The sequence below is a fragment of the Bombus flavifrons genome, chromosome 5 (genome assembly GCF_040668555.2).
Source record: "Bombus flavifrons isolate JBK064 chromosome 5, iyBomFlav1_principal, whole genome shotgun sequence".
Taxonomy (NCBI): Eukaryota; Metazoa; Arthropoda; class Insecta; order Hymenoptera; family Apidae; genus Bombus; species Bombus flavifrons.
The window spans coordinates 4783568-4809656 of record NC_138446.1 but is presented as its reverse complement, the minus strand read 5'-3'; the positions used below and the strand labels follow the sequence as shown (position 1 = coordinate 4809656).

Here is a 26089-nt window from a genome sequence, read left to right as displayed (position 1 = left end):
GATGTCGAATTTATGATAAATTTTATACAAAAGATATTAAAGATTGAATATTTGTTCAATTCATAAGTGAAGTGAATTACAAGAGTAGAAATATTTGTACTCCCGATCGCCCAATTATTAAACGATTGACAATTGAGCTTTCAACAGATATAAACATTATCGTAATATAAAAATTCAGTGTAACGAAAACAGGGATATAAGTAAAAATTTCAAATAATTAATGACACAGAAGTACTCCTACTTTCAGAATTAGTCTTAGAAATACAATCCACGTATAAAAATTAATATTTTATCAGGCAGACTTTGCATTTAATAACACATTTCAGACAATCTAGTATATCAACTAATTTTTTTGCCTATTTTGTTCCTATATTATTTCAAATATCCTTAGGTTCTTCGTTTGCTATTTCATAATTTTGTAATATTTTTAAAATTTCTGTCCATATGTGTCATATAATTTATGTTTAGACTTTGCGGATGTGTTGGAAGGTGGTGTCGTATTTGAAATAATAGTTACAACCTAATTGCAATTTAGCTACACTCGATAGCAAATATTGTCATATAATGTATAAATAGCGCATCTCCTTCCAATACCTTTTAGGCATAATATAAAAAATATTTACAGAATGTGATATCAGTAAATGATGTAATTTTTATATTTTAAGGCTTTTTCGAATATATTTACATTGAATATAATTCGTATTAATTAAGATTTGACAAAATATGATAATGTTTTGATTCGTTGAATTATAAAGTAAATGTTGTAAGTTAAATATGTGCATTTTATTTTTACGTCCTTACTTGTTATGCATTGTATATTAAATTGTGACGATGCATTTTCTATTAATCAAGTCTTTTTTAATGTTATTTTAACAATGTAAAACCAATAAGCAGCGGTTTTTGAATATTTACGCTTTATAAAATGCTTATTTATGCTTATCAAAAGTTGCAACTTTTTAATTTTTCTCCTTTATTCTAATTTCGGGTATCGATAAGTACTATTAACATATTGCAAAAATAAATATCACTATTAACTTTTTAAACATTTAAGAAATGAATGAGGACGTTTATATAAAATTATAAAGTGTTGATAAATATAATATAATGAAAACTATATTGAAGAATGTATATAAAAACTAAAGATTGTTACTGTGCATGTGAGCAAGTTTTTTTAGTCCTAAATAAGTTAATGGTTTGTAATTATTCAGAAAAAATATAATTTACCGGTATTAAAATCTCTGTATATTAAAGTTTTTATCAAAAGTTACATTATTGCTTTTTATTGCGAATAGTTATTCAAGTTATTTACGGCTATTGTGCGTTAAAAACCAAACGTGGTAAGTGGAAATATTTATTACTGACGCGGAATATGCAAAATTCTATAGTATACCTACTAACTATTATATTTGTTGTTATTTCTATACTCAGAGGTAAGATCAGGATAGTTATTATTTTATTGAATGGATAAATCTATCACACCGTTCTGGCTCAAAAAAAAAAAAAAACAAAAAGGCATCTTAAGCCTAGGATCATCCTCTAGTCACTATTTCTTATAACTAACGCATCTGCATATGGATGGCGAGCACCAACTCACGTTGTCATTTTCAACAATATTAATTATACAATTTAAAGAATGTTCCGCGAGTAGGAAGCCACTTTAATAAGTTATTTTACCTATTTTCCAATTACAACGATGATGAAATACTTTTATATAAAAGAATTTGTAATAATTTATTTTTATATTTTCTTCATATAAAAGCAAGTTATTTGTGAGGAGTCTTCATCTTTGCTAAAATCGGGTTTGAAAACGTGTTTAAGGTGAGTAATTCCAGACTGTAGAAAAGCAGATAATTTGTAAAATGTTATTTTGCATGAGAAAATATATACAAAATGTGTATATATTTGAATGAAGTGTTTTCATTTAACGTATATATTGGATTAATCCTTGACTAAATATGTTCAAAGTAGATTTCATTAATTTTGGACATATAAATACATGTAAGTATATCTTCCCATTTTAATTAATGAAACCTCAACGTCTATAAAAATTCTCGATAGGTTCTTCTTATTTAAATTTTATTTGTTGTATCAATCCATTTGGATCATTGGTAACGAATGATGTAGTATAATGAATATATATTATGAATTATCGAGTTATAAAATTTATCTAGCATATATTCTTATTTATTGTATGAAACATATAATTACATTGTTAAATTTCTATAATATATAATTATGAGTACGGATATATATGTATCAAAACATAATTTTATAATTACTATATTTTTTGTACTGAGCCATCTTATTTTCAATTCACATATTTTACTGCTTTTTTGTAGTCTGCATGATATGGTTCTCTGTTCTTTAGCTTTTCCTTGTACTCTACTAAAGATAAAATATTGTTATAGTCGATATTGTTAGCGACAGCATTCGATTTAGCTCTGACGATCTGTGTCGCCACAGTAATAATAATAACAATATTCCAGTTGGTAGATTTTTGCTCGTTTGAGGTAGTATAACGTGATTTATATTTTCAAGTTTATATACGAACATCGGAGAAAATGAAGTTAAGGGGTAGAACCTTTTGCTGAAACTCTAGATAACACCCTTTAAAATACATAAGAAAGCAGGATTACTATAAATATATATGTTTCAAATGCAATGGATGTAACATGTCTTATACCGTAGCTAATTTTGACAAAAACTTTGTAGAATCTCATTTAATTAATAAATTTTTATAGAACTAACAGAAAAGAATTTGTTCATATTTCTAAGAGATTTTGGAATAAATTTTAACGAGAGGTAAATAAGTTGCATCCTAGATAAAAATGGTACCTTCTAAATATTAAAAAATTGATAGAAATATTTGCTTAATGCGTCTATACAGATTCATATTTTTAGGGCTATGAATAAAGAAATAGGTATCAAGAAGTGATTTACTTAATCCGATAAATATTATAACAGATACTTTGAATTCTTTATATAGTTTTGTGTATTATGTACATTCTATATATCTTTATTACAATAAAATAGGCAATCTAGAGAAGTGAACATTTTTCAATCAGAAGAATTTTAAGCGCGACAATCCATGTGAACAATTAGGGAAATTTAAATTGTTTTAACAATAGAAGAGTTAATACAAAAATCACGTGTACTTATTTTAGTTATGTAAAAAATATATTACATTACTTAGTTTTATGGTTAGTGGATGATGTTATAAATAATGCAATTTGAAATAATGTAATATTTTATTATATATTTACAAGTATCAATCGATTTTGATTCATTTGAATTCTATAGTGCACTTTATGCTTCATCGAGTATAAAAGCAGACATTAAGGTTTCACGCATGAATGCTTATACATCATGAAAATGAACCTTCATTGAATTGGTAAATTGTTCTGACTCTTTATTCTTTTCACACGCGCATTTAAATTAATTTGGCGGAGAAGAATTACGCACGTTACGTGAATAATTCCGTAAATAAAATGAAATAACAATTGTAGTTGTATGTAACAAAATGTATATATCTGATGTAACTTTAGAACTTGTAATATGAGAATGATATACAATTATCGAAAATGTGAGAAATGTTAAGTTTAATTTTTCGGGCTCTACAACTTTCTTACATTGAGATATTTTTTATCATTTCAATGGAAATATAAAATTTCGAAGGTATTTGTTACTTTTTTAAATGTATGTCAGAATTTTGTGAAACATCTGTCGAAAATATGAAACGAATACAAAATGTAAATAGGGTCGCTTTTTATGCAGTCAAAAGACTGATTTATTTGAAAAACCATTTTTTACCATAATGCAATGCATTTCTCAATTATCACGATTTTCGTTTTAGCTGTTACATATTCATATATTTGGTAAAATTCACGACACCTACAATGAGAAAATTTCATACGGCATCCTATCAAAAATGAAATAAAAACTAGCTTGTAGTATGAAAGCTGATCACGCTATGTGCTCATTACGGCCTCGAACAATGGTGAAATGGGATTAGAATATTATATAGCATCACAGGATTAATTTCAGATAGTGAATCTATAATAAAGATAATACCTTTGTTACTGTACTAAAAAAGAAAATTGATTCTCAGACGATATATATTCATAATAGAACATCCAAGTACTATATTTATTTACATTATAGTATATTATGCTATTTATACTATATATATTACTCCCTATACATATTTTAATGTAATATATATTACTTTCATAAAAAATTATTTCTATATAAATTTACAATTTATCACTGGAAATATTAATAAATTCAATTAATAAGATTAATTTTATTGTAATCTGTGTGCGTTATTACCTTTTAAGAAATTTAAAAATTAAAGGCGAATGAATAAAGTGTATATGATCGAGATAGAAAAAAATAATTAATTTTCAAAACAAGACCTTTTCATACTGGATATTTAAAGGGGCTTGGATCCAAACAAAGCCTTTTTATTTTATTTTAAATGTTTTAAATCCTGAACGACTTTACATACCAACAGTAGAGACTTGAAATTTATACCCGGCGGGTACACGGATTCCTTTGTAAACTGATTCTAAAGGTGTGTCTCCACTACACCGATCGGTATTGTTCAAATCGATGAACGTCTCCACTGACAGCACAGAGGACTACATTCGTCTATCTATGCCCTACGTCATGCCATAGTAAAATAAAAGTAAAACTAAAAACACAAACTCCTTGTGAGCCACTCGCTACGTCCGGTCCCCACTTCCCTACTACACGCATCAATATGGTTTTCTTTGAAACAGTTACGAATGTCTCTATATGTTCGGTTTTGTGGAGAGGTACTGTAGGATAAATATGTATCTACAACTTCATGATCACTTTACGATGATAGTATTAGCCATGTCATTATTTGAAGATAATTTGTTCTAAACAAAAAATGTCTTAGAGAGGAAAAATATTTTGAAGGGAGAATGAAATTTCTGCTGTAATATACAGTGAAATGTTGCATGAGGAATATCGAGTCAGAGAGAAAGGATTTTGTAATTAACAATTTGAGATCGTACGAGAATCAGATGAGAGTGAAATCTAGGTATAGAGTGTAATGATCTGCGGTAAAGCAGAGAAGTATTTTCTTAGCTAGAGGGAAACTTCCTGAGAGATACAGGATGAGAAGAAGGAAAAGAGAAGAAGAAAACGACGGTGGAAAGGTAGAATGCATTTATGTAGTGGCTCTATCGACCGTTGCAAACGGAAGAAAAACTTTCGCCGGCTTTGAGTTTGGAAAGCAGATGAAAAAGTTTAACGACGTTGAACTGCGTTGCTGAGCATTACCACGCTAGACGTCCAATGGATTTTCGGATATAAAATTACTTTTACTCGGAAAGTTATAGATACCAATATTTCCGTTCTTATCGTGTCTTCGTTTATTAGTAATGTACTCAACATGCTAATTACCGATACGGGATTTTAATTAATATTTTAACAACTTTTTAACATCCTATAAATTTTTAAAATCATATTAATACTGTAGATTATTTCTGGAGTAGTCATTTCAGTTATTAAATTTATCGGATCTGTCTAACTACCTATACCATTATCCTAAAAGAATAACCGTAAGTTCAATGGATAAAATTATAATATTTATGATGAGTAATCAATTAAATGAATATGGGATCAGGATTTTTATTGTACAGAAATAAAATTAAAAGTGAACTTAAAAATTTGTAGCAATAAAGATAATGTGGTAACGTTTTCATATTTCCAACTGCGTATTAAATACTGAAAATTGAAATATTGAAAATACTGATTTGGAAAGATCTAAAACACCTTCTTCATATAAAATATCTTGAGAAGAAGGTTAATCATCGGGAAAGAAGGGAGCGACAAATACCTTAAATACGATGGGCAAGGTATGCACATTTAAATTAAAATTTCTAGTCCTTCGATGCCTAAAGGATATGAGACAATTACATAGCATAGAAGAAAGCCGAGAAATTGGAAGGTACTTTTACGAGAGAGGTTCGTTAGCTGAAACTTTCGCTCAGGAATTAATAACATAGCAGACATCGTTTTCCCTCGGTAAACCGCACGTTACGAGCGAAAAGAGCGGCGCAAAGAGCAGAAGTCATGACAATCACGAGTCATTAAAGTTGTATACACGGTTCAGCGAAGCTAGGTCCAGAAAACGTCTGGTTTGAGATAGTCGAGAAGGGTGCGAGTCATCGTGATGCGGAAAGAACGGATGAGTTAGAATAGCGTAATGCCAGAGAGAGGGGTGAAAGGATAGTAATGGCATTGGTAAGTAGCCCGGGGCACGCTACTCTCATACAGAGGTTACTTCAGCACCATCCGTATTTTAGTTTTGTCCGCGTGATATGTATTCGTTGCTATCCAATAATCTAAGATTGCATCGTTGCGCGGGGGAACATCCAGTTAACGGGAAGTGGTAAAATTCAAGAATGAAAATCGTATTTTTCTAAATCATATTGATTTTTATCTACTTTTTCTTCTTTAGTTTATTTCTTCGTGTTTTATATTCGCCTCTCTTTCATTCTTGATTACATATTATATCACATAAATTTCTATTGGATTGAAAAATAAATAAGTTCTGTTAAACTCGATACGTTTCTTTATTTGCTCGCATTTATTTATGTCACAACCCAATGTTTTATATAAAGACAGCGTTTAGTCACAAATGCCTAAAAGTAAAATTTTTCTGTATACAAATAATATTTTTTTAGATTCCAGGAAATGATAAATTTCATACAAATAATAAATAATACACGTATGACACGTGTTACTTCTAAAATTTATAGGAGTTTGTAATGGGTAGGACCACACATATTTCACATTTCTAACTTGCGAATAATGGTTTGTACGTGTACATTATTAGATCTGAGAGTAGAGCTACGGCCAGAATTCCGATAGAAATTATATTATATATACATGTATAAATATACCATTAGATTCACTTTCAACATTTCTTAATCATTGTGCAACGTACAAGTATATACATATGTATATACGTAATCGAAATGATCGAATTTGATATGAAATAAATATTATCAGATTTTTTAAATTCGTTTCTCCTCTTTAAGTATTGAACGTTCGTATCAAATATAAACGACGATTCAACCGAAAAATGTTCTTTCTTACTTCGTTACACGTAAATTGTACCTGCAGAATTTCTATATATGGTCGTATATTTTTAAATGCGATATTTTGTCAGCATCGCTCTCATTCCAAATACATTATTGTTCAGCAAAACATTATCGAGTCATTAAACTGCACCATATAATTCTTAGCGATCGAATGTTAACGCCACATAAACAAAAGAAATTTAGATAGTCAAATTTTGACTCGTCTGAGGATACCGTCACTTAAATTTGTATAAAATTCATTTTCTTTGTTATATTTTTACATTAAAATTTGTATGTAATTCATTATAAAATCAATTCATCATCGACTAAAATTTGCGTATGTGATCGAACTCGAGACAGCGGACATATATATCATGTATCAAAACGCCCGGAAAACATAATCTATCAATAGTTAAATATCTATGTTACTTTCAGTGACAATTGAATACATTTTCTGCGTTTTCTGATTCCTGTTTAATGCAACAAAAAAAAAAAAAGAAGAGGAAAAAAGGAGGTTTTCGCGGTAGTGTATTTTAGATGGTATTTTAATTGTAAATTGTCGTAGGTACAGTTATGTGTATTATAAATTTTATTTTTTGTCCAAAGAATTGTGTTAATATACCTCTGAAATAATTCTGTTAACCAAATTATGCGTATTTATTTTTAGAGCAACCTGTCTTGTTTAATATACGAGAATTATTGTGGTGTACTTAAAGTTGGACATAGATAAATTAAGAATAATAAAACTTTTAACACATTGTTAACATAACAACAACCAACAGAAAAGAAACAAAGTAAACATTTTCATAAATATATACGTCTAAAGTTTAGAATTCTAATAGAAAGAGATGTAAAATGTAGAAAAAACAAGGATTTTTTAAATTTGTTCCATCCAGTTATTGAACTTTTTGTCTGTCTACTTATTAATATACATACACTATATCTTAATTCATGCCTGATGAATTATGTATGTACAGACTCAACATTTTTTTAAATAAGAGAAATAAAATATTTATACTTTTCAAAACTAGTATTTGAAATATCTTTATTTGTTACCAATTACAAATATATATGTGTTATTTCCTATTTGAGAATATTTTCAAACAATAGTCTTGTGTTTTTGTATAAAATTTATTAAATTTGAAATTTGAATTTGAAATTTTGAACCATTTCCGTAAAAGTGGTAATGCAAAGCTGGCTATTGCTCAAATGATATTTTCTTCCGTTTCTGTCTTTTTTCCCGTTGTTTCTCGTTTTCGTTCCAACACATTGATAATGAGAGACAAGCAGCGAGCAAATACGAGACAAATAACGGTAGGAAATTCTTGCAATACCTAATTCGCCTCATTCTCGTAAGATCTGGATTCTCGCAGATCCAGGATCAAGTGAGGATTAAGCAAGTGTTACTATAAATGTTATCTGTCTATTTTCCCCGAATTTTAGTCGTCGTCTATTATAAAAATGAAAAATGAAGAAAGGTTGTAAGGGAGAATTACGATGATAGTTATTACTATTAGAGTAATTATATCCATTTATTTATTTTACCTAATAATGAAGTATAAAAATACGAGATTATATTTAATATCTGCTTGAACAGTTACACTGTATTGAATCCAGATTAATGAAGCTGAATATCAGATGGACGTTAAATCGTAAAGCATGTCGTAGCTCGTAGCTGTTATATTGTGAGACCGCAGGGCATCGCGGAACTAACATTCAGAATAGAACATAACGTAACGTGTCGTGATAACCTATTTGTAATTTTCAGTTTCTCTATTCCACCCAATGTAACTAGTAGAGATGAAACCAGTTAGGCTTATATGGTGCTATAATGCAATTATCACCACGCCATACCGCGCAATTCATGACACCGAATATTTAGCTATATCAAACAATACCTATGCATGCGCTTACTACTAGATGATAGGTATTTTCGAATTAAATAGATTCATATTGTTTATACCGTAAATAATTTTTACGATTTCTTGTAATATTTAATAGTAAAATGAGAATAACAGTGTAATAATGATAAAGTGATACACGTTATATTTAAGATAATAATAATAAATCTGTAACATTTTGTATTACTTGATGTTTAACCTATTTGTATTAATTAATTAGTACTAATATAATGTAAATATATTTGATTTAAATAGTGGTTATGAACAATACTAGGATAATGAATAAAATAAGCGTTACAAATGAAAGATGTACCTATGTAAGTACCAATACCCATCGAATCTAATGCATAAAATTAGAACCGATTCTACCTACACCATTGATCCTTAATGGTAAAGCACCTTTCGTTGTGAGATTCTGTGCAAACAACATCTAAAATTAACCTAATTAGTTGCGTGATTAGCAACCCTGTACATAAGGGTATGTATTGTTGGCTTTCTTACTGTATCTGCATTACTGAGTCTAAAGCAATTAGACGTATTAACAGATCCGAGGATGCATTATTCCGTATAATTACCATACAAATATCGTGTCTCATTATCTGAAATAATTACGCGAACATGCACTCATGTGTACTCGACGGCGACAACAGCACTAGGATGGTCCATGTTGAACGTTGTTTTTTCCTGTCGCTATGTTAGCGCAAACAACGTCAATGCGTTCAAACATTTACTATCACAATGCAGATATAAATAGCGAAACACTAACATCTCTATCATGTAAACTAATCTTTTATAACAAATTTTGACAAGTTTAATATTGAAGCAGTAAATTATAAAGTAGTGAAGTGATTAATGTATTAATTAAGATATTGAAAATTGGATTGACTGACTGACTTAGTAGTATCAAACATACAAAATATGAGAAATTCATTTATTACAGATACTCTTTGGCCGTTTATCTTATAAATACACCTAAATGTTCCTCTTTAAAATTTTATGAATGTACGGAAATATTCTGCAAATTAAATATGTGTAACAATATTGTGCTCGTATATTGGAGTGAAAGTAAAATAAATTATTGTTTAATTTATGTTTATATTAATTTAACGTAGAACGCTTCCGTGAAATCATGAAAATTTGTATTTATTTTAATTTTTTTATAGTTTCATACATATGAAATCAAATTCAGATAAATAATTTTGTGCTTTTATCAAAATTACATAAGTAATCTTTTTCATAGGTTTAAAATAATCTATTAAACAAACTTAATTATTCAAATGTTTTGATAGAACAAATTTACTATGATATTAACGTATAATTTTGGCTTTTGTACATTGCTGAAACAAAACGGTATCAAAGATTAATATTTATATCATATTATAGACAGTGTTGCTAATGTATAATTTCATAAAAAATTTTGGGATTGTTTAGATATACTGTTAGTGAAACAAGTACAAATTTCTCTAACAAGATTAAAATATCGTTGACCATCAAGAATTTGATTTCGCATGCAAATAAAGATATATATGAAATAACGATAAAAGAATATAAATATTCCGAATTTTCGAATCGCTAGTTTAACAGGTTGCGTAAAATAGTATGCAAGTAATGTGCACACACATATATCTATGTAAAACAATAAAACATTATGTAAATAATCCTCACACGTGAAAAGTTTAGTACCAAACTCTCATTATTCGACGTAATTATGGATCCATGCATTTCCCTGTATCCAACTGCGACGTTGTTAGACTGTCCCAGTAATGTACGGTACATATGTGTCGTGTACTGTACGTACACTCGTTAATAAAACAACATTAACTAGTCAGTACGGTTCAATCGCTCTTCAGTGAATTAGCAGTCCAGGAATACAAGCACGTAAACGCGAAAGCATCCCTTCGTTTCGTTATCCCTGTTATTTTAAATTAATAATGTCGTATACGTTCACTCCGATTTAAGGCACCATTTCCTCTCCAATAAATATCATGAAGCTTGAAATCGAATCATCTGACAGTTGAAAACTGAAAATTATATAAGTAGTACAGTAGAATCTTGATTATCCGAATTTTCTATTATCTGACTCTGTTATTCGAACATTTCATGATCCGAATAGGAATTAGAAATTACGTTTCGCATGTAAACAATTTAGTCTTCTACAAAACTTTTTGTTAACGAACAATGATACTATTGCGCAAGCAATTAAATGTGAAGGATTGCTGTTATGCACATGGTGTTGTATGCTTGGACGAAAGTTAAATATGCGACAATAAAAAAGGACATGGATGACGATAGTGAACTACATTGAAGACACCATACAGGAAGAAGTGGAAGATAGTTCATAGGGATCTAGTTAATGGAGCAGACGTGGAAGAAATTCTTTCTGCACTGAATAGAATTAGCAGGATTCAGTGATTGTTATAAAGCCGACTTGATACAATAATATCAGTATGTTGAAACGTCAATTGTCCATGCTAGTAGCGTTATGTATGCCTCAAATAATGAATTGGAACATGTATAATAGTAATCATTACAGTCTTTAACATTTTAAAGCATTCGAGCCTTTAGAGATGGGATTAAAACTGTACGAGGCACAAAAGGAATGTATATACTAACTGCAAGGAATTAAATCTGTTAAAAAAGTCTGATTTAACAGATATGAAGATTTGGGACCTACAAATCGTTAATCAAATTATATTTAATTTCAATATTTATTTATCAATATTTATGTTTTTTTTTGAAATACACACAATGATGATGAATATCAGGAAAGTAAGTGTTCTATTATCCAAAAATTCTGTTATCCAAATGTCTCTGTCCCCTAATTAGTTCAGATAACTGAGATTTTACTGTAATATTTTTTTTTATTAATAGTAACCTATATATTCTTACTACATACATTGTATACTCTATGTGAATAATAGTGCGTTCTTTCAATATTAGTGAAATCAGTTTATGGTAACTTTTTTCCACGTACATATCTCAGACCAAATGTTTTTGTAACAATTTGAAATTATATTCAACATACTAAACGAAATTAATAGGAATGTAAACATATAACATGAAAATGCTGACTTTCATAAAATATTTAATAAAATTCAATTTATTTCCATTAAAATTTTTCATTGGCACTCATTCTTTTTAAGATAATATTTCAAAAGAACGTCAACTAAATGATCTTCAGAATTAGGACAAGCATTATTTATCCGATATGAATAATAAATGTATATAGGGTGTTTCAATCTCGGAACAGGCTGTTTGATGTCCTATTACAAAGTTGTAACAAAGATATGTTATAACTTAAGAAACAATATTTTGGTCTTCAACAGAAAAGTATATGGAATAGGATATGTATAAACCACAGCGTGTATAGAATAAGCATCAATATGGTTGATATGATGAATTATAAATCAAACCGTATTTTATCAAAATGTATTGTTAGGGATGATGAAAAATTGTTATAGGGTGTAATAGTGATTACCTTTATTGTCAATCTATAATGATCAATTTAAATATTTCTTACAATTTTCTAGTAAAATTAGAAATGACCTATGTCTATATAATATCATTCTTTTATTTATATCTATAAAATATATTGATAGAATTAAAAAAAAAAAAAACTGGGGCACCCTGTATACGCGTAAGGTAGTTTTAAGGATAGATATCTGTGTATTACATGAATTAAAAATAAGAAACATGATTGACAGTAACATTATTGGTTTACTTTACTTTACTTGCGTGTTATAACCAGAGATGACAAATGGACGTTGCACAGAGATATTGTATGAAATATTAGTTCAGCAAGGATGAAATGTCAATAAGAAGAGTGCGATTCATTTTATCTAAATGTAACAAGTTATTATGCTCCACACAAACGTATACAAATATAGTATCTGGTGAGCTTTATATAAATTTTGGAATGTTCATTCTTTTGGTTACTCAATCACAAAAAGCTATTAACTTCACTGAATTCATATAAATTCATATTTACTTATGTGCGTTTATTTTGCTTGGAGTAATTCGGAAAATTGAAAAGATATAATCAATACTAACGAATTCATTTAATCGATATTAATGAAGTATTATTATAATTTTTATATTTGTCTACGTAAATGTGTAAAAAAGTTTAATATTAGTAAATGCATTCGAACTGCAATTCTATAATATTTAAGTCAAAATACCATTTTTTATAATTTCGTTGTTTTCCTTTGTCCAATAATTGATCGACTTTGGGAAAGCTTCCGAATTACACTCTAAAGTCATCCTTTGTCCCTCTTGTGCTCCAACCAATTGATTTTGAATTGAAATCATTGGACTAACTGCAAGTATAAATTAAATTTGTCTTACTGTAAAGAACATGTGATACTGTATGCATAAAGTTATAAAATCGTATACAAAATGCTATAAAAGAAGATACTCACACTGTACTGTAAGCATTATTCTTTTACTGACTGTAGGTGGTATACCATTTGAAGCGATGCACAGATATGCACCCATTTGCAATCGATTTATTTTAGTGATATTAAAAATAAATCCTTCCACAATTCTCACTGTAACAAAATCAAATGCTCATTAAGATCATCATAAGGAAATTTTTTATAAGACTAATTGAACACCATTGTGAGGTATATTTTAAATTGTTTTATCATAATAACATAGTGAATTGATACTATTAGAAAGTACTTTTCCTGTGTACACACATCAAGATATTTCATTAACTTGTATTCAAATAGTAAAATTTTAGAACGTTAACGATGCATTGAAATGAAATACTTCATGTGCTTCAAAGTTGTAAAACCTTTGCGGAGTAAGAGAATGTTCAACTACGTTTCCCAATAATACACCCCTATAAACTTCTCTTTGCTACAACCGAATGGTTTTAATCAATTAAATACTAAACTCGAAGCTTTTGTAGCATCAGCGGCCAAATGGTTTTCACTACAGTATCGGACGAAAGCATTCGTACACCCTTTAAAACACAATAACTTTTTTGAAATTGGACTTTTTTAGAAGTTAGAAGGATTAGTTTACTAGATGACGCGTAAAAAAAATACACGCTAAAAATTTCATCGAAACCGGTTAAAGTTGCTATGAGTTACTAACGCAATGTTTAAAAGCGGTAAAAATTGCAGTTTTCCACGACTTTCGACCTAAAATTTAAAGGCGCGTCTCATTTATGCCAATTGGTAGGATCTCGAAGAAAAAAACTCCAGTTGTTTGGGTTAATCTTAAAAAAGCTATTCTGTTTTAAAAGGTGTACGAATACTTCCGTCCAATACCGTATACCCAAGCTGCAGTCTCGTACATTTTACGTTTAGACTATGTTTTTCTCTTTAGAAGTCACAGTAGACTCGTATAAAAAGCGAATCTGACTTCTTCTTTTTCTGTTTTTAAGTGCAATTATACATATACATACATAACTTTTTTCTACGTTTCGCTTTAGTTATATATTGCGGTGGAATATTACTTGTTATATGGTGGTATTCATACACAGGATGATTTTAATGAAAAAAAATACTACAGAAACATGAAAAGAACTATTACTACTACAGTTATTGTTTGTGACAATGAACTTTGAAAATGATTAATCTTTATATGACTTTTAAAGTCCATAAATATTAATAACAATATATATCAAATATTAAATAATTATCAAATATTTTATTAATTCATTAATTTACGAATATTTTATTTAATTCATTAATGTGTACTGATTGATGAATTCTTAAATTTTTATACATTTAAACACTTTGTTAACCATACCTTCGATGTAGACTGTTCATTTTATGTAATTTTAGAGCTAACAGATAAATCAAATGTATATGTAGGTATATTTATTGTCAGAAATTCTTTAACCTCAATAAAACTATATAAAACTTCTATAAACTATTGTAAAATTTCATTTTATGTTTTCGAATAATTTTTGCGCAAAAAGTCTTCTTATTGCTGGTTTTAAATCATTGCGTCCATGTCTTGTAAGTATACATACAGTGACCAGCAAAAGTGTAAACACACTCCGCTGATTTTATGTAAGAGGAGATAATACGACTAATTTTTCAAGTGATCGGTAATGATTAGGTAACAGTAACTACAAGCTACGTCTGATTAACGAAATGTAATAGTTCATTTTCATTAACATTAATAATGTACAGAACATTTTACAAAAATGGACATCTCAAACCATGTTTACAGTTTTGCACTTTAATTATACTCATCGAATTAAGGTTTCAACCTAGTATTTCGTCCACTTTCCTTCACTTTTTTTTAATGCTTTTAATCTACGAGGCATACTGTCAATTAAATTTTTAATTATTTGTGGTTCAATATTGTATCATTCCTGTTGTGTTCTTTCCCATAATTCATGAACACCTGAAGGTGGATTATTATATTTTGCCAGCCTTCTTTTCAAAATGGACCACAAATTTTCGATCGGATTCATATCCGGACTTTGTGCTGGCCACTTCATCGCAGAAAAATTTTGATTTTCTAGCCAGGTTTTAATTATTTTTGCAGTATGCTTAGGATCCCCGTCTTGTTAAAATACTACTTCACGTTCATTATATTCAATGGAATTAACTACAGAAGGTAAATTACTTTGTAGAATGGTTAAATAATGCTCTTTTCGCATTATACCTTTGATTCGAACTAAGGGACCAACACCTCTGTGAGTAAAGCAACCTCAACACATAATTGAGCCATCTCCAAACTTCATAGTTTGTTTTATACCACCTGGTTGATCATTATTCTCGGATGAAGTCCGATACCAGGACCTTCTGTCGGATTCGAGTCTGTTAATTTTTGTTTCGTCACTCCATATAACTCTTTTGAAATCTTCGGTCGTCCATTCTTTGTAGGTGTCAACAAATTGTTTTCGTAATTTAATATTTTTGTTTGAAAGAGCTGGTTTACTTTCTTTTTCCTTCGCTCGTAAACCAATTCTCTTTAAAGAGCGACGAATGGTCCAATCGCTAGCACTTATTTCGATTTCCTGAGCAGCAATTTTTGGTGTTTTGTAACTATCCGACCGAATACAGTGTGCAATTTCACGTGCTGCTCTATCCTAAATAAGTCCCGATCTACCGTTTTGTGAAGATATTGGTGTACTAACATACTTTTTTCTTATTCTTGCAACTATCGCATGACTGACGCCACATTTCTCTGCAATTTGCCGCAACGACAAACCTTTATCACACAAACAAATAATACTGTTCTTTTTATCTTCACTAAGTGGCTTCATCTTAGATTAAGCATATCAAACTGAAAAGTAATCTAACAATGGTGTGGAACAGTTGACTGCGAAACAGTGGACAATCAGTGCTTATTGACAGTTTCGTTTCCCTGACATTTACATGCTATCATAAACGTTTCTGACGAAACGTGCAAAACTGTAAACATTGTTTCAAAACACAATTATTATAAAATATTCTGTACATTATTAACGTTAATAAAAATGAACTATTACATTTCGTTAATCAGACGTAGCTTGTAGTTACTGTTACCTAATCTTTACCGATCACTTGAAAAATTAGTCGTGGTATCGCCTTTCACATAAAATCAGCGGAGTGTGTTTACACTTTTGCTCGTCACTGTATATTGTTCCACCAAACTTTACTAGCTAAAAATTTCAGTTATTTGGAGAAATACGAGATCTCTCAGATAGAATTTTTCTACTTCTCAGTATGATGTATAAAATATTTGCCTCCAGGTTATTTTTTTCAAATTTTTCCTGTCTAGAAATGATTAATTATTTTGTTATGTAAAATGATCAACTTAGTTCCCATAATATTTCAGATAATAATATAGTAACTTTTTTAACGTATAATAAACCGTTATTTCTTTTATCAATACTTTTGTATAAATACTTTTGCACTTGTAGCCCATGAGACTCCTATAAAGTAAGACATGATATCACGTACTTATACATGTTCATGAAGGCGTGTAATTATACATGTTATACACGTTACCGTGTACTTGTACATGTTATATATGTGATACATGTATACATGTAAAAGTAAAGATATCTTCTCATTTTTTCTAGATTATCAAATATTACATTAATTAGTGTGTAATTAATGTAATTTATTTTTGTAATGTAACTACAAATTAAGCTCTTTGTTTGACTAAAAGAAAAGTTATTGAAAATTAATTTTCTAATTACTAATTCTTCATCCTTAATACATGATTAAATATAAGTTTTATTATTTAAATGTTATCATAATTTTTTCATTTTAAATACATTATTTTTGGGATAAAAGAAATATAAGTATGGCTGTAAATATAAGCACGAATTAGACAAATAAACTGATAGTATATGCACGTGTAACTTTTTTATTTGAACTTACTCGGTAAAATTTCAAAGTCGTTCCTCTTCAGGACGGTGTCGCACGTAAAAAAAGGTTGAGTTTAAAACTTTAGCTTATTTCTGCGTTAGAAATACAGCGTGAGGTATAAAAGAAAAAACTATATATTATATTCCGAACATAGTTGGAAAAACGTTGGATTAAAATGCGCAGGCATATCATGGATAGAATTAGCATTCTAGAATTTCTCTCCGTCATTCTCTTTGAATACTAATTGACTAAATTGTAATTTGTCAGTAAATTATACAGTTGAAATGTCATTGCAAAATTAAACAATTCCAAATAGTTGAAAATAATTGTTTCGATAATCATTAATAACAATTCATGAAGCAAATACTTCTTACGTTAAGTACTTTGTAAAGTTTCACGCATAATTTACCTTACTGAAAACCGTATTTATCCGTATTAACCTATACCTGTATATAGCTTGTTCATCGATTCATTCAGCAGGTCGGCAATCATTTATGAAACAGCAGCGTTGATTCCACATCGCAAGAAATCCATAATAGCGTGGTCGAAATTAATGTTAACTGACCGAGTCGCTCTTTACTTCTGCACCTTCGATACTGCGTCCGTTCCTGGCTTTTTGTTAGTCCGTTTAATCTGAGTAAGCATTCGATGCTCTGAATGCATTCCTGGCGAATTGCATGGTGTACATAACGCTTGTCATGAATTTCTTGTTAATTGTAGTTTACTCGGAGAACGTCTGATTATATCCCGTTATAGCAAATATAATTTGATTATATTCTCGAGTAAACGTAGAGTGTCGAATAAGAAGAATGAAAATGTTAAGTATCTCAAGACGTATGTTTTATAACACTATATTAAATATTTTTTCTTAATTAAAATGTCCTATTTATCATTCCGAAATATCCCAGAAAACTGAAATTCTATCATTTGCTTTGTGACATATTTATCTTTTCTCGTTTAATTAAAAATATTTAGTCATTATTCTGTAACAGTCTGTATAATATAATTTTACTTAAAAGATTAAAAACATGGGAAACTAAAGTAGGATCATTACAAATTTTTTCAGAAAATCCTCGGAGGTTTCCTAATTTTGAGAAACCACAACAATACGGATGATACGTTTTTACCCACAAATGCCGAAAATACCAAAATAAAATTTATTATGAATTACGTATTTATATTCCACGAAAGTGGTGTTCTCGATTAAAAATAAGAACATACAGAGTCTAACATAAAGTTTTGGAAGGTGCAAGAATACTTTTCAACTTTGTATATTCTAGTGACCTAATCATAGAAAATGGTGTATGGTTTAATAACATGAATTTAAATCGAATAATTATGTGTTATTGTAATTATAAAGAAAGGTTATAGCAAATATTCATATACAGAATGTGTCTTATAACACGGATTGTATTGTATGGATAAACTTTTGTTTCACGTTGATAAATGAAATTTGAATTCTGTCTTAAGCCTTGTTCAAATTAATGCAAGTAACTCGAAACCTCTTTATGTATTTGGTTAACTTGAAATATCCTTTCATATTGTCACTCTTATCTTTATTTCATCAAGTCACTTGACTTCAAGCTTCAAGAAAGTTTGTCTGGTTTTAACTGTTTCCTCATTTGAAGGGAATAACAGTTGTTATGTTATTCCGAGTTTCGTACTTCTTGACATTTAACTGACTAAACCAAGTCGATTTCTTTTGAACTTTATATTCAGTCACGTGTACACTTTATATGCATAAAATGTGTATTATATTCAGAATTATAATTAACATTATAATTAATATCTTACATACATATTTTATAACCAATACCTTTATTTTTCGTTACACATTTATTTGAAGCCACGTTACTTTAATTCAAACGACTTAAATTCGAGTAATTAGACTAATTTGGTGAAGCTGAATCTAATGAACCACCTGACAGGCATCTTATGATTGTACGTCAAAAAAAGGATAATTATGCGCTCTTGAAATTCGATTCTATCCATGCTTGAAAGCGCTGATGTCGTAATTCGTACTTTTCTCTGGAATGTTCATTGTGATTTTTCAATTAAGTTGTACGAGAGAATATATTCTTGCTTTCTAAATCAGAATTAATATTTTCAGAAATATAACTTCAATAATAAAGACTTCGCTGAATGGATGGAATAGGATTTTGATGTTTATTAACAGAAGTGTGATATGTGATATTATTATTTATCGCATGCACGTTGCCTGTTATTAGGCATAATATATTCTTATTGACGAGCAAATGATATGCATCGATTGTTGAGTCCAAATTCATCAATATTCACAGGGAATGAAAGAGAGAAATTCCAAAATAATAAACAATGTCGTCCACCTGCCATGCAAATTGTTTTTTTCTTTATTTTTATTTTTGTGATGTGTGAAATATGACAATTCAGTGTCACTAATTTAAGTAGTAAATACGATTTTTGCTAAAAGTTTAATTTTTAAATATGTTTTCGTAAGAATATCATCCATTATTGTATTTATTTCCTGTCATTATATTATTATTGTAATATATGTAATTGACAAATAATGGTAACTTACATCACAATATACATACATATACAATACATACAATTACATAATTTTTACAGTCTTTAATACCAATTAGCTTCTTTACGTAGTCTGTTCATTAATCAGATGAAATTCTTCTGAAAAATAAAAATATACTCAATACTGATTCAATTCTTACGACATGAATTGAAAATACGAGAAAGATGTTAAAAGATAGCGGGAGCATAAAATACAAAGTAGAAGAAAGAGATAAAATTATAAAAGATGCAAAACTGTAACAGACTTGTAGAGGAAATTATTTCAAATTATGTATACTGCTCGTTAGAGGATTTCAGCTTCTATTTTTGGTACGGTAGTGTCAATGGCGAATACAGTAGTAACCGCACATAGAGCATGGCCAGTCAGAGAACGTAAATCTCACAGTGGAAAACTAAAAGGCGGTCACACTGGCCGTTCCCGGTTGAATTTTCGATTCGTTGAGCTCTAACTTTGTCTACCTAAGCGCTTAATCTCTGCGCGAAGCAATTTATGTTATTGAAACGCCTGTCGACTCTGCCCTCTGTAATCACTTGCATACGAGATAAACTGTAAACCACTGACCGGACCACTCAATATACTCTACATTCCTATTTTAATTAATTGCTTGTAATCATTGATAGCTTATGTATTAAATACTAATAACTAGGCTGTGTTACACACTATCAGGCCTTCCAGTTGACTGAAATGAACTGATTGTTCGAAATAAGTTGATTATTTTACCCTTTTGAAGCAAATAATTTTTGCTAGGAAGATATCATCACAAGCAACGAACCTTGTTTGCATATTTCATTATGCAGATTGTCATTATACATATGTACGTCAAACTTGAAGTAGAGAAAAGATACATATAACAAATAACCCTTGCAAATGTGAACAACAAAGGAAACAGTGGTGTATATATGTATATGTTTTCACATCGACAGAATTGATTTTGTGATCCTTGTTAGGATTAATCATTTTCTGTTCTTCTCTGTGAGGATTATAAACTACTAAAGTCTAAACTCCTTTTTTTACCACCCATATGTACGTAAAATTAATGAATATATATTCTAGATTAATCACATAAAGGTACAGTAATTTGATTTTCAAATTTTTCAATTTTAAATTCAATTCTATTCAGAGCTAGGTAAAAATAAAAGAATTTTGTATACTTTCTTTAAAGAATAAATTAGATTTTTCTAATGATTTTCATAATGAAATTTTAAATAATTTCTGTAGTTTTTATTTATACAGTTTTGTTTCATACAGGTTCTTAATTAAGTATCTTTTTATTTAAATTAAACAGTAGATTTTGAACGCCAAATATTGAAATACAAACAATACATGTAGAATCGAAAATTTAACGGTTGTTGGAAAACTAAAAGAATTTACGAATGAGGTCAAGAACCATAAACAAGTTTTCCGAACCACAAAGAATCGCGCATTGCTGTGACATGTATTGACAAAACTTTATTTTCCGTTCGTATTTGCGCACAGTTTCCAGCAAATAGATTTGACCGTTTGTCTACGATTTTATTCACACATACGTGAATGCGAGCAAACCACTTTCCGCGAAAATGGAATCCAAAAAATAAAATACATAAAAGAGGAATAGAGAAGCTATCGAGAATGCATTCGAGAAAGTGAAGGCAAAGAAGCAAGAAGAGCCGAATGATCAAAGTCACAATTTAATTCGATTAAGGATTATTCATCAAAACCTTTTCTACTGCGTTTATGACTTTTTTTTTTTTTTAGACGTTTTATTGTTATTTCAGAAGCACAAACATTGTCTCTAAAGATGTGCACGATATCCTATTTGCGATTACGTGTTTCAGATTGAAAAAAAGGAAACATAAAATATACCTACATTACCGCTGATAAGTATCCGAAAACTTTAGCCGATTTGTAAAAACAGAACATGAATGTTAGTAGAATGCATGAATTAATGAGAAACTAATAGTTAGAAGCAATCTTTATCACTTTCTTGTATATTCAACAAATCGTAATCATTTGTTCAAAAATTTACTGGTAATATATATTAAAATTTGAAACGTGATTCATCGATGTATCCATTGGTTTGAAAAATATCATTGCTGGAATTTCACAGTCTTTTTTTATTTCCAATAGCAGTAGAAGCAATTTAGACGTTTAACCTAAGTGAAATATGTTCATTTCTGCAGCATTTTTGAACGCATATGTCCACCCGTTACCGTAAATATACGATGGACCAGACCAAACATTTTCGGAAGAAATTTGTCTGGGTGTTACAAAACCTAGCACACACGCGAAGGCATTTAAAATACAGGAGACATTTTTCTTGCAACTGGCTCGGCATTTCCAGTGGGAGAGAGAATGTAGGCAGCAGTTCGATGCGGTCGAAAGACAAAGGAATGATAAATCGTTACTGTGTCTCGCGAATAAAGTCTTTGCAACTGGCCGTGTGCGAATCAGTACGTACGTATTACTTGGTATTATTGTGCGAAACGCGGCCTGTGTATTTCATTCTAACGTCATCGGCATGCCAACGTGCAGGTGCAGTGCAACGACAGAACCGCTGCATCACGCATCATAGTCGCTAAATAAGTTTGAAAGCCGCCGGTGATAAATTTTCATTGTACCTTCATCGTACGTCATATATTTCTTAGCCCTCTACCGTGTTCGTATAAATGTGTATCGGAAACATTTTTTCAAACGGCGTACGCTGTAAATATTGCAACATGAGCAAGTCAATAATTCATTTACCAAGCAATTCGCGTATTCGAATGCAAGACAAGAAGTAGTTAAAATCTTATTGAGAAAACCTATAGACCGATGTTTAAAAATATTGAAGTACAATGTGAGAGCTATAGGTGAAAAACATATATAACAAGTAAAATTCAATGTTGTCAACCAACTTTACATTAAAGCCATCCTTTCATTTGATTTGAGGATTAAACATGTATTTTTGCGACTTTCTTAAACATATATGAACTTATTGATAACATTAGTTATGCAGATTACTAGACTAACACTATATAATACAAAATACCATAGATTCAATACTTATTTTTGATAGATTTATGTCTTCAAATCTATAAAAGACTTTTTTTTAGTTCAATGATATAAAAGTCAGAAAATCAGTAAAAAAATTTATTAGTTGACTTAAAAGAATTTTTTGTCCAGAATTAGGTATTATTAATCGTATTGATATGGTTCTGGTATATAACTGAATATTGTAAATATATTTTTATTCTACCATCTCGTAGGAAAATTCATCTTAAAAATTCGAAAATGTGTCAATGTATTATATTCCTCAATTATCATTCTTCTAGTTACGTGTAAAAATTCATATAAACCAATTAATCAACCCAACAATAATACACAATGCACTTGATTGACTTTTAAAATTCGTTATGTTTGTTTGCAAATTTTATTTACATAAATTTGTATATGATCAATGATCGATGATCCACTATTATACATCCCATGTATGTGCCATATCTATCTTTTTTCATTCATCTTCTTTTTTTTTGCCTCTTTCTGTCCATTTAAACAATTGCGAATTCGCACTTCTACATGTTCACCAAGTTTCTTCCCAAGATTACGTATTGATTTTGTATGGTAAAGACCACATTCAATCGGATGTTGTAACTGTTCAACGGCTGGAATTTGCTCACTTGAACTGTAAACAGTTTTTTAGTTTTTTCTCTCAAAGGAAAAAAATCCGCTGCCGTCAGATCTCATGAACAAGGAAGCCGCATGTGAAGAGCAAGTCTACATTCTATCCACAGTGATCCAAATTTTTCGTTTAAAAATTAGTGATCCGGTCGGCTATATGGAGCACCATCGTGCAACAAATGAAGTGACGACTCTGCCGTAATATATTTTCATGTAATTCGCTTAGAAGACGTGAACATAAAAATTGCAAATATGCTGTTGCACTTTTTATCGATGTAGGCAGAATGGTAGGGCCAATAATATGATTTTCGATAATTCCTGCTCATACGTTTATGGTGAATCGTTCTGGATTAAATTTTTCAACCATTGCACGTACATTTCTATAAGTCCAAATCCTGACATTTTGCCGATTGAGGATGCTACAACTTGAAATACTGCTTTCATCCGTAAATGATACACTCCAAAATACACGCTCCAAAAAGTGTGCATCGCGTTATGAAGCATCCAACGGCAAAAACTTCGTTGAGTGGTGTAGTCATTTTGTTGGAGTGCTTGAACGTGGTGAATTTTGTAAGGACGTAAGCCTTCTTCTCCAATTATGTGTCGCACTGTCAAGTGAGTGATTCTCATTCGACGAATTATTTTATGTAGGTCTAATGGTGAATAAGCACAAGCAAAGGCCATGATTAACCTATTTTTCTTTACGTCAATTGGTGCGGAGTCGATCTGCATACAGATGTCGCAATATTAAATCATGATCACCAAATTGTCAGCATAGCAGTTGAAAATCACATCGTTATTGGTAGCATCGTCGTGGTTTTTATACTTACTTTTTATACACCCCGTACATAAGTCAATAGCAGATTATTCTAATATAGTACATATTGTATGTATAATATGATATTCGCTAATAACCCTCAGAGGTAGGTATAACTTTAAATAAATAAGATGCCGTGAATAATTATAAGTTCACTCGTGTTTTTAAATTTTTCGTAATATTAAAACAAAAATTGCCAAAATTGTTTATATAATTTCATTATATTATAATATAAAACAAAATTGAAGATACAAGAAAAAAAGTTTTCTTTTTTGAAGCCTGGAAAAAATGAAAGTTTCTCTTAAAATTATGTTTTTAGCTGTGAAAAAATATAAACTCGATGTTAATTCTGTTATATTTCCATTCAATATTTCGTAAACTTCTTCTTATTTTTGTTTACTTTTATTAATTTGTTAGGTACACTACCCACTAACTTATTTTTTTTTTAAGTTCAACGATATTTTCTTAGATAGGTGACTTCTCTTGATCGCAGACTTTTCTTCCTGGAATTCCCCACAGGTTCTCGATCGGGTTCAGATCAATGTTCAATACTGCCCATGGTAATAATTCTATTTCGAAATCTTGAAACCACTTTTCTATAGTGGCGATTGTATGAATAGGAGCATTTTAATGTTGAAAAATTGTCTTCTTGTCTTCTATTTCGCAGAAAGGCAATAATTCGTTATGTAAAATTTGATATCTTATAGCGTTCAATTTACCCTACACAATAACAGTGTTACTTAACATATCAGCCATATCAAGCGTATAACAAGCATTGTTAATCATTTCTTAGAAATATTGAAGAAATAATACAGACAATGCGTTAGAGTCTAATGTTATTCACAACATTGTAAAATAAAAAAATATATTTCTAACGTAAAATTAAATTGTTCATAACTTGAAAATAAGCCTCAAATGAGACATTGTACATGATCAGTCATTTTGTACATGAACTTTTTTTATTATCTTGATATCTGGAATCACGCTTTATAAATATCGCCTATATTTTTGTAACCCTTTGTGTATGTATTGACAAATTTTATAAATCTAAAAGTGAATAGAATTTAAAGTACACGAAAAATTAAGACGCAGCTATTTCATTGTGAAATGTGCCAGTAACGTCCCATTTTTACTGAAAACAGCTTGCTAGATGTACATATTGCAGTCATTTATCGCTTTTTACGAGTTACACTCTGCCTATCAATTGATTCTAGGAAATTGTATAATAATCGCACAAAATGTAATAGGTACCTAATTATATTCGAATAAGATACACTTCCTCAAATCTTTATTTAAAGAAAGGAAACAATAATTATATTCGATAAGGTAAATTGTTCCGTATTACAACAAAATTACTGTGAATGTAAACAAATTTCTATTTGCAAGTAGGTAGTAAAATCAACATTTGATTTAAGTTACTACGTTTTATTAAATTTGTTTTATAAAATTGTGTAATGTTAAATGTTAATGTAAAATAATGTTAAATTTTACAAATCAATATACACACATGTATATAAAGAAAATTTTAATTATTCTTATACTCGCATAAATGTAGAAAAATTTTGTGAAGTTTCCTAGACTTAGTACTACATTTGGCATACTGCAAGAAAATTATACTAAAGCGGTATATGCACAAAATTGTAATTATTTTGTATAATTTTAAATATATAACTGATTAGTTTTTTCATCTATTATCTTATTGGTAAGCTACAAACGGCAAAGAG

General features: G+C 29.7%; 1 protein-coding gene across 1 annotated transcript in view; it reads right to left on the bottom strand.

Moving 5' to 3' along the window:
* The window catches only part of LOC138179935 (neurotrimin), a 254315-nt gene that overhangs the window by 10987 nt on the left and 217239 nt on the right, over positions 1–26089 (bottom strand). The window contains exons 5-6 of the mRNA XM_069113212.1: positions 13438–13566; positions 13198–13335 (exon numbers count right to left, since the gene is read on the bottom strand). Of these exons, the coding sequence (XP_068969313.1) occupies positions 13198–13335; positions 13438–13566 (267 nt within the window). The remainder of the gene's footprint in view (positions 1–13197; positions 13336–13437; positions 13567–26089) is intronic.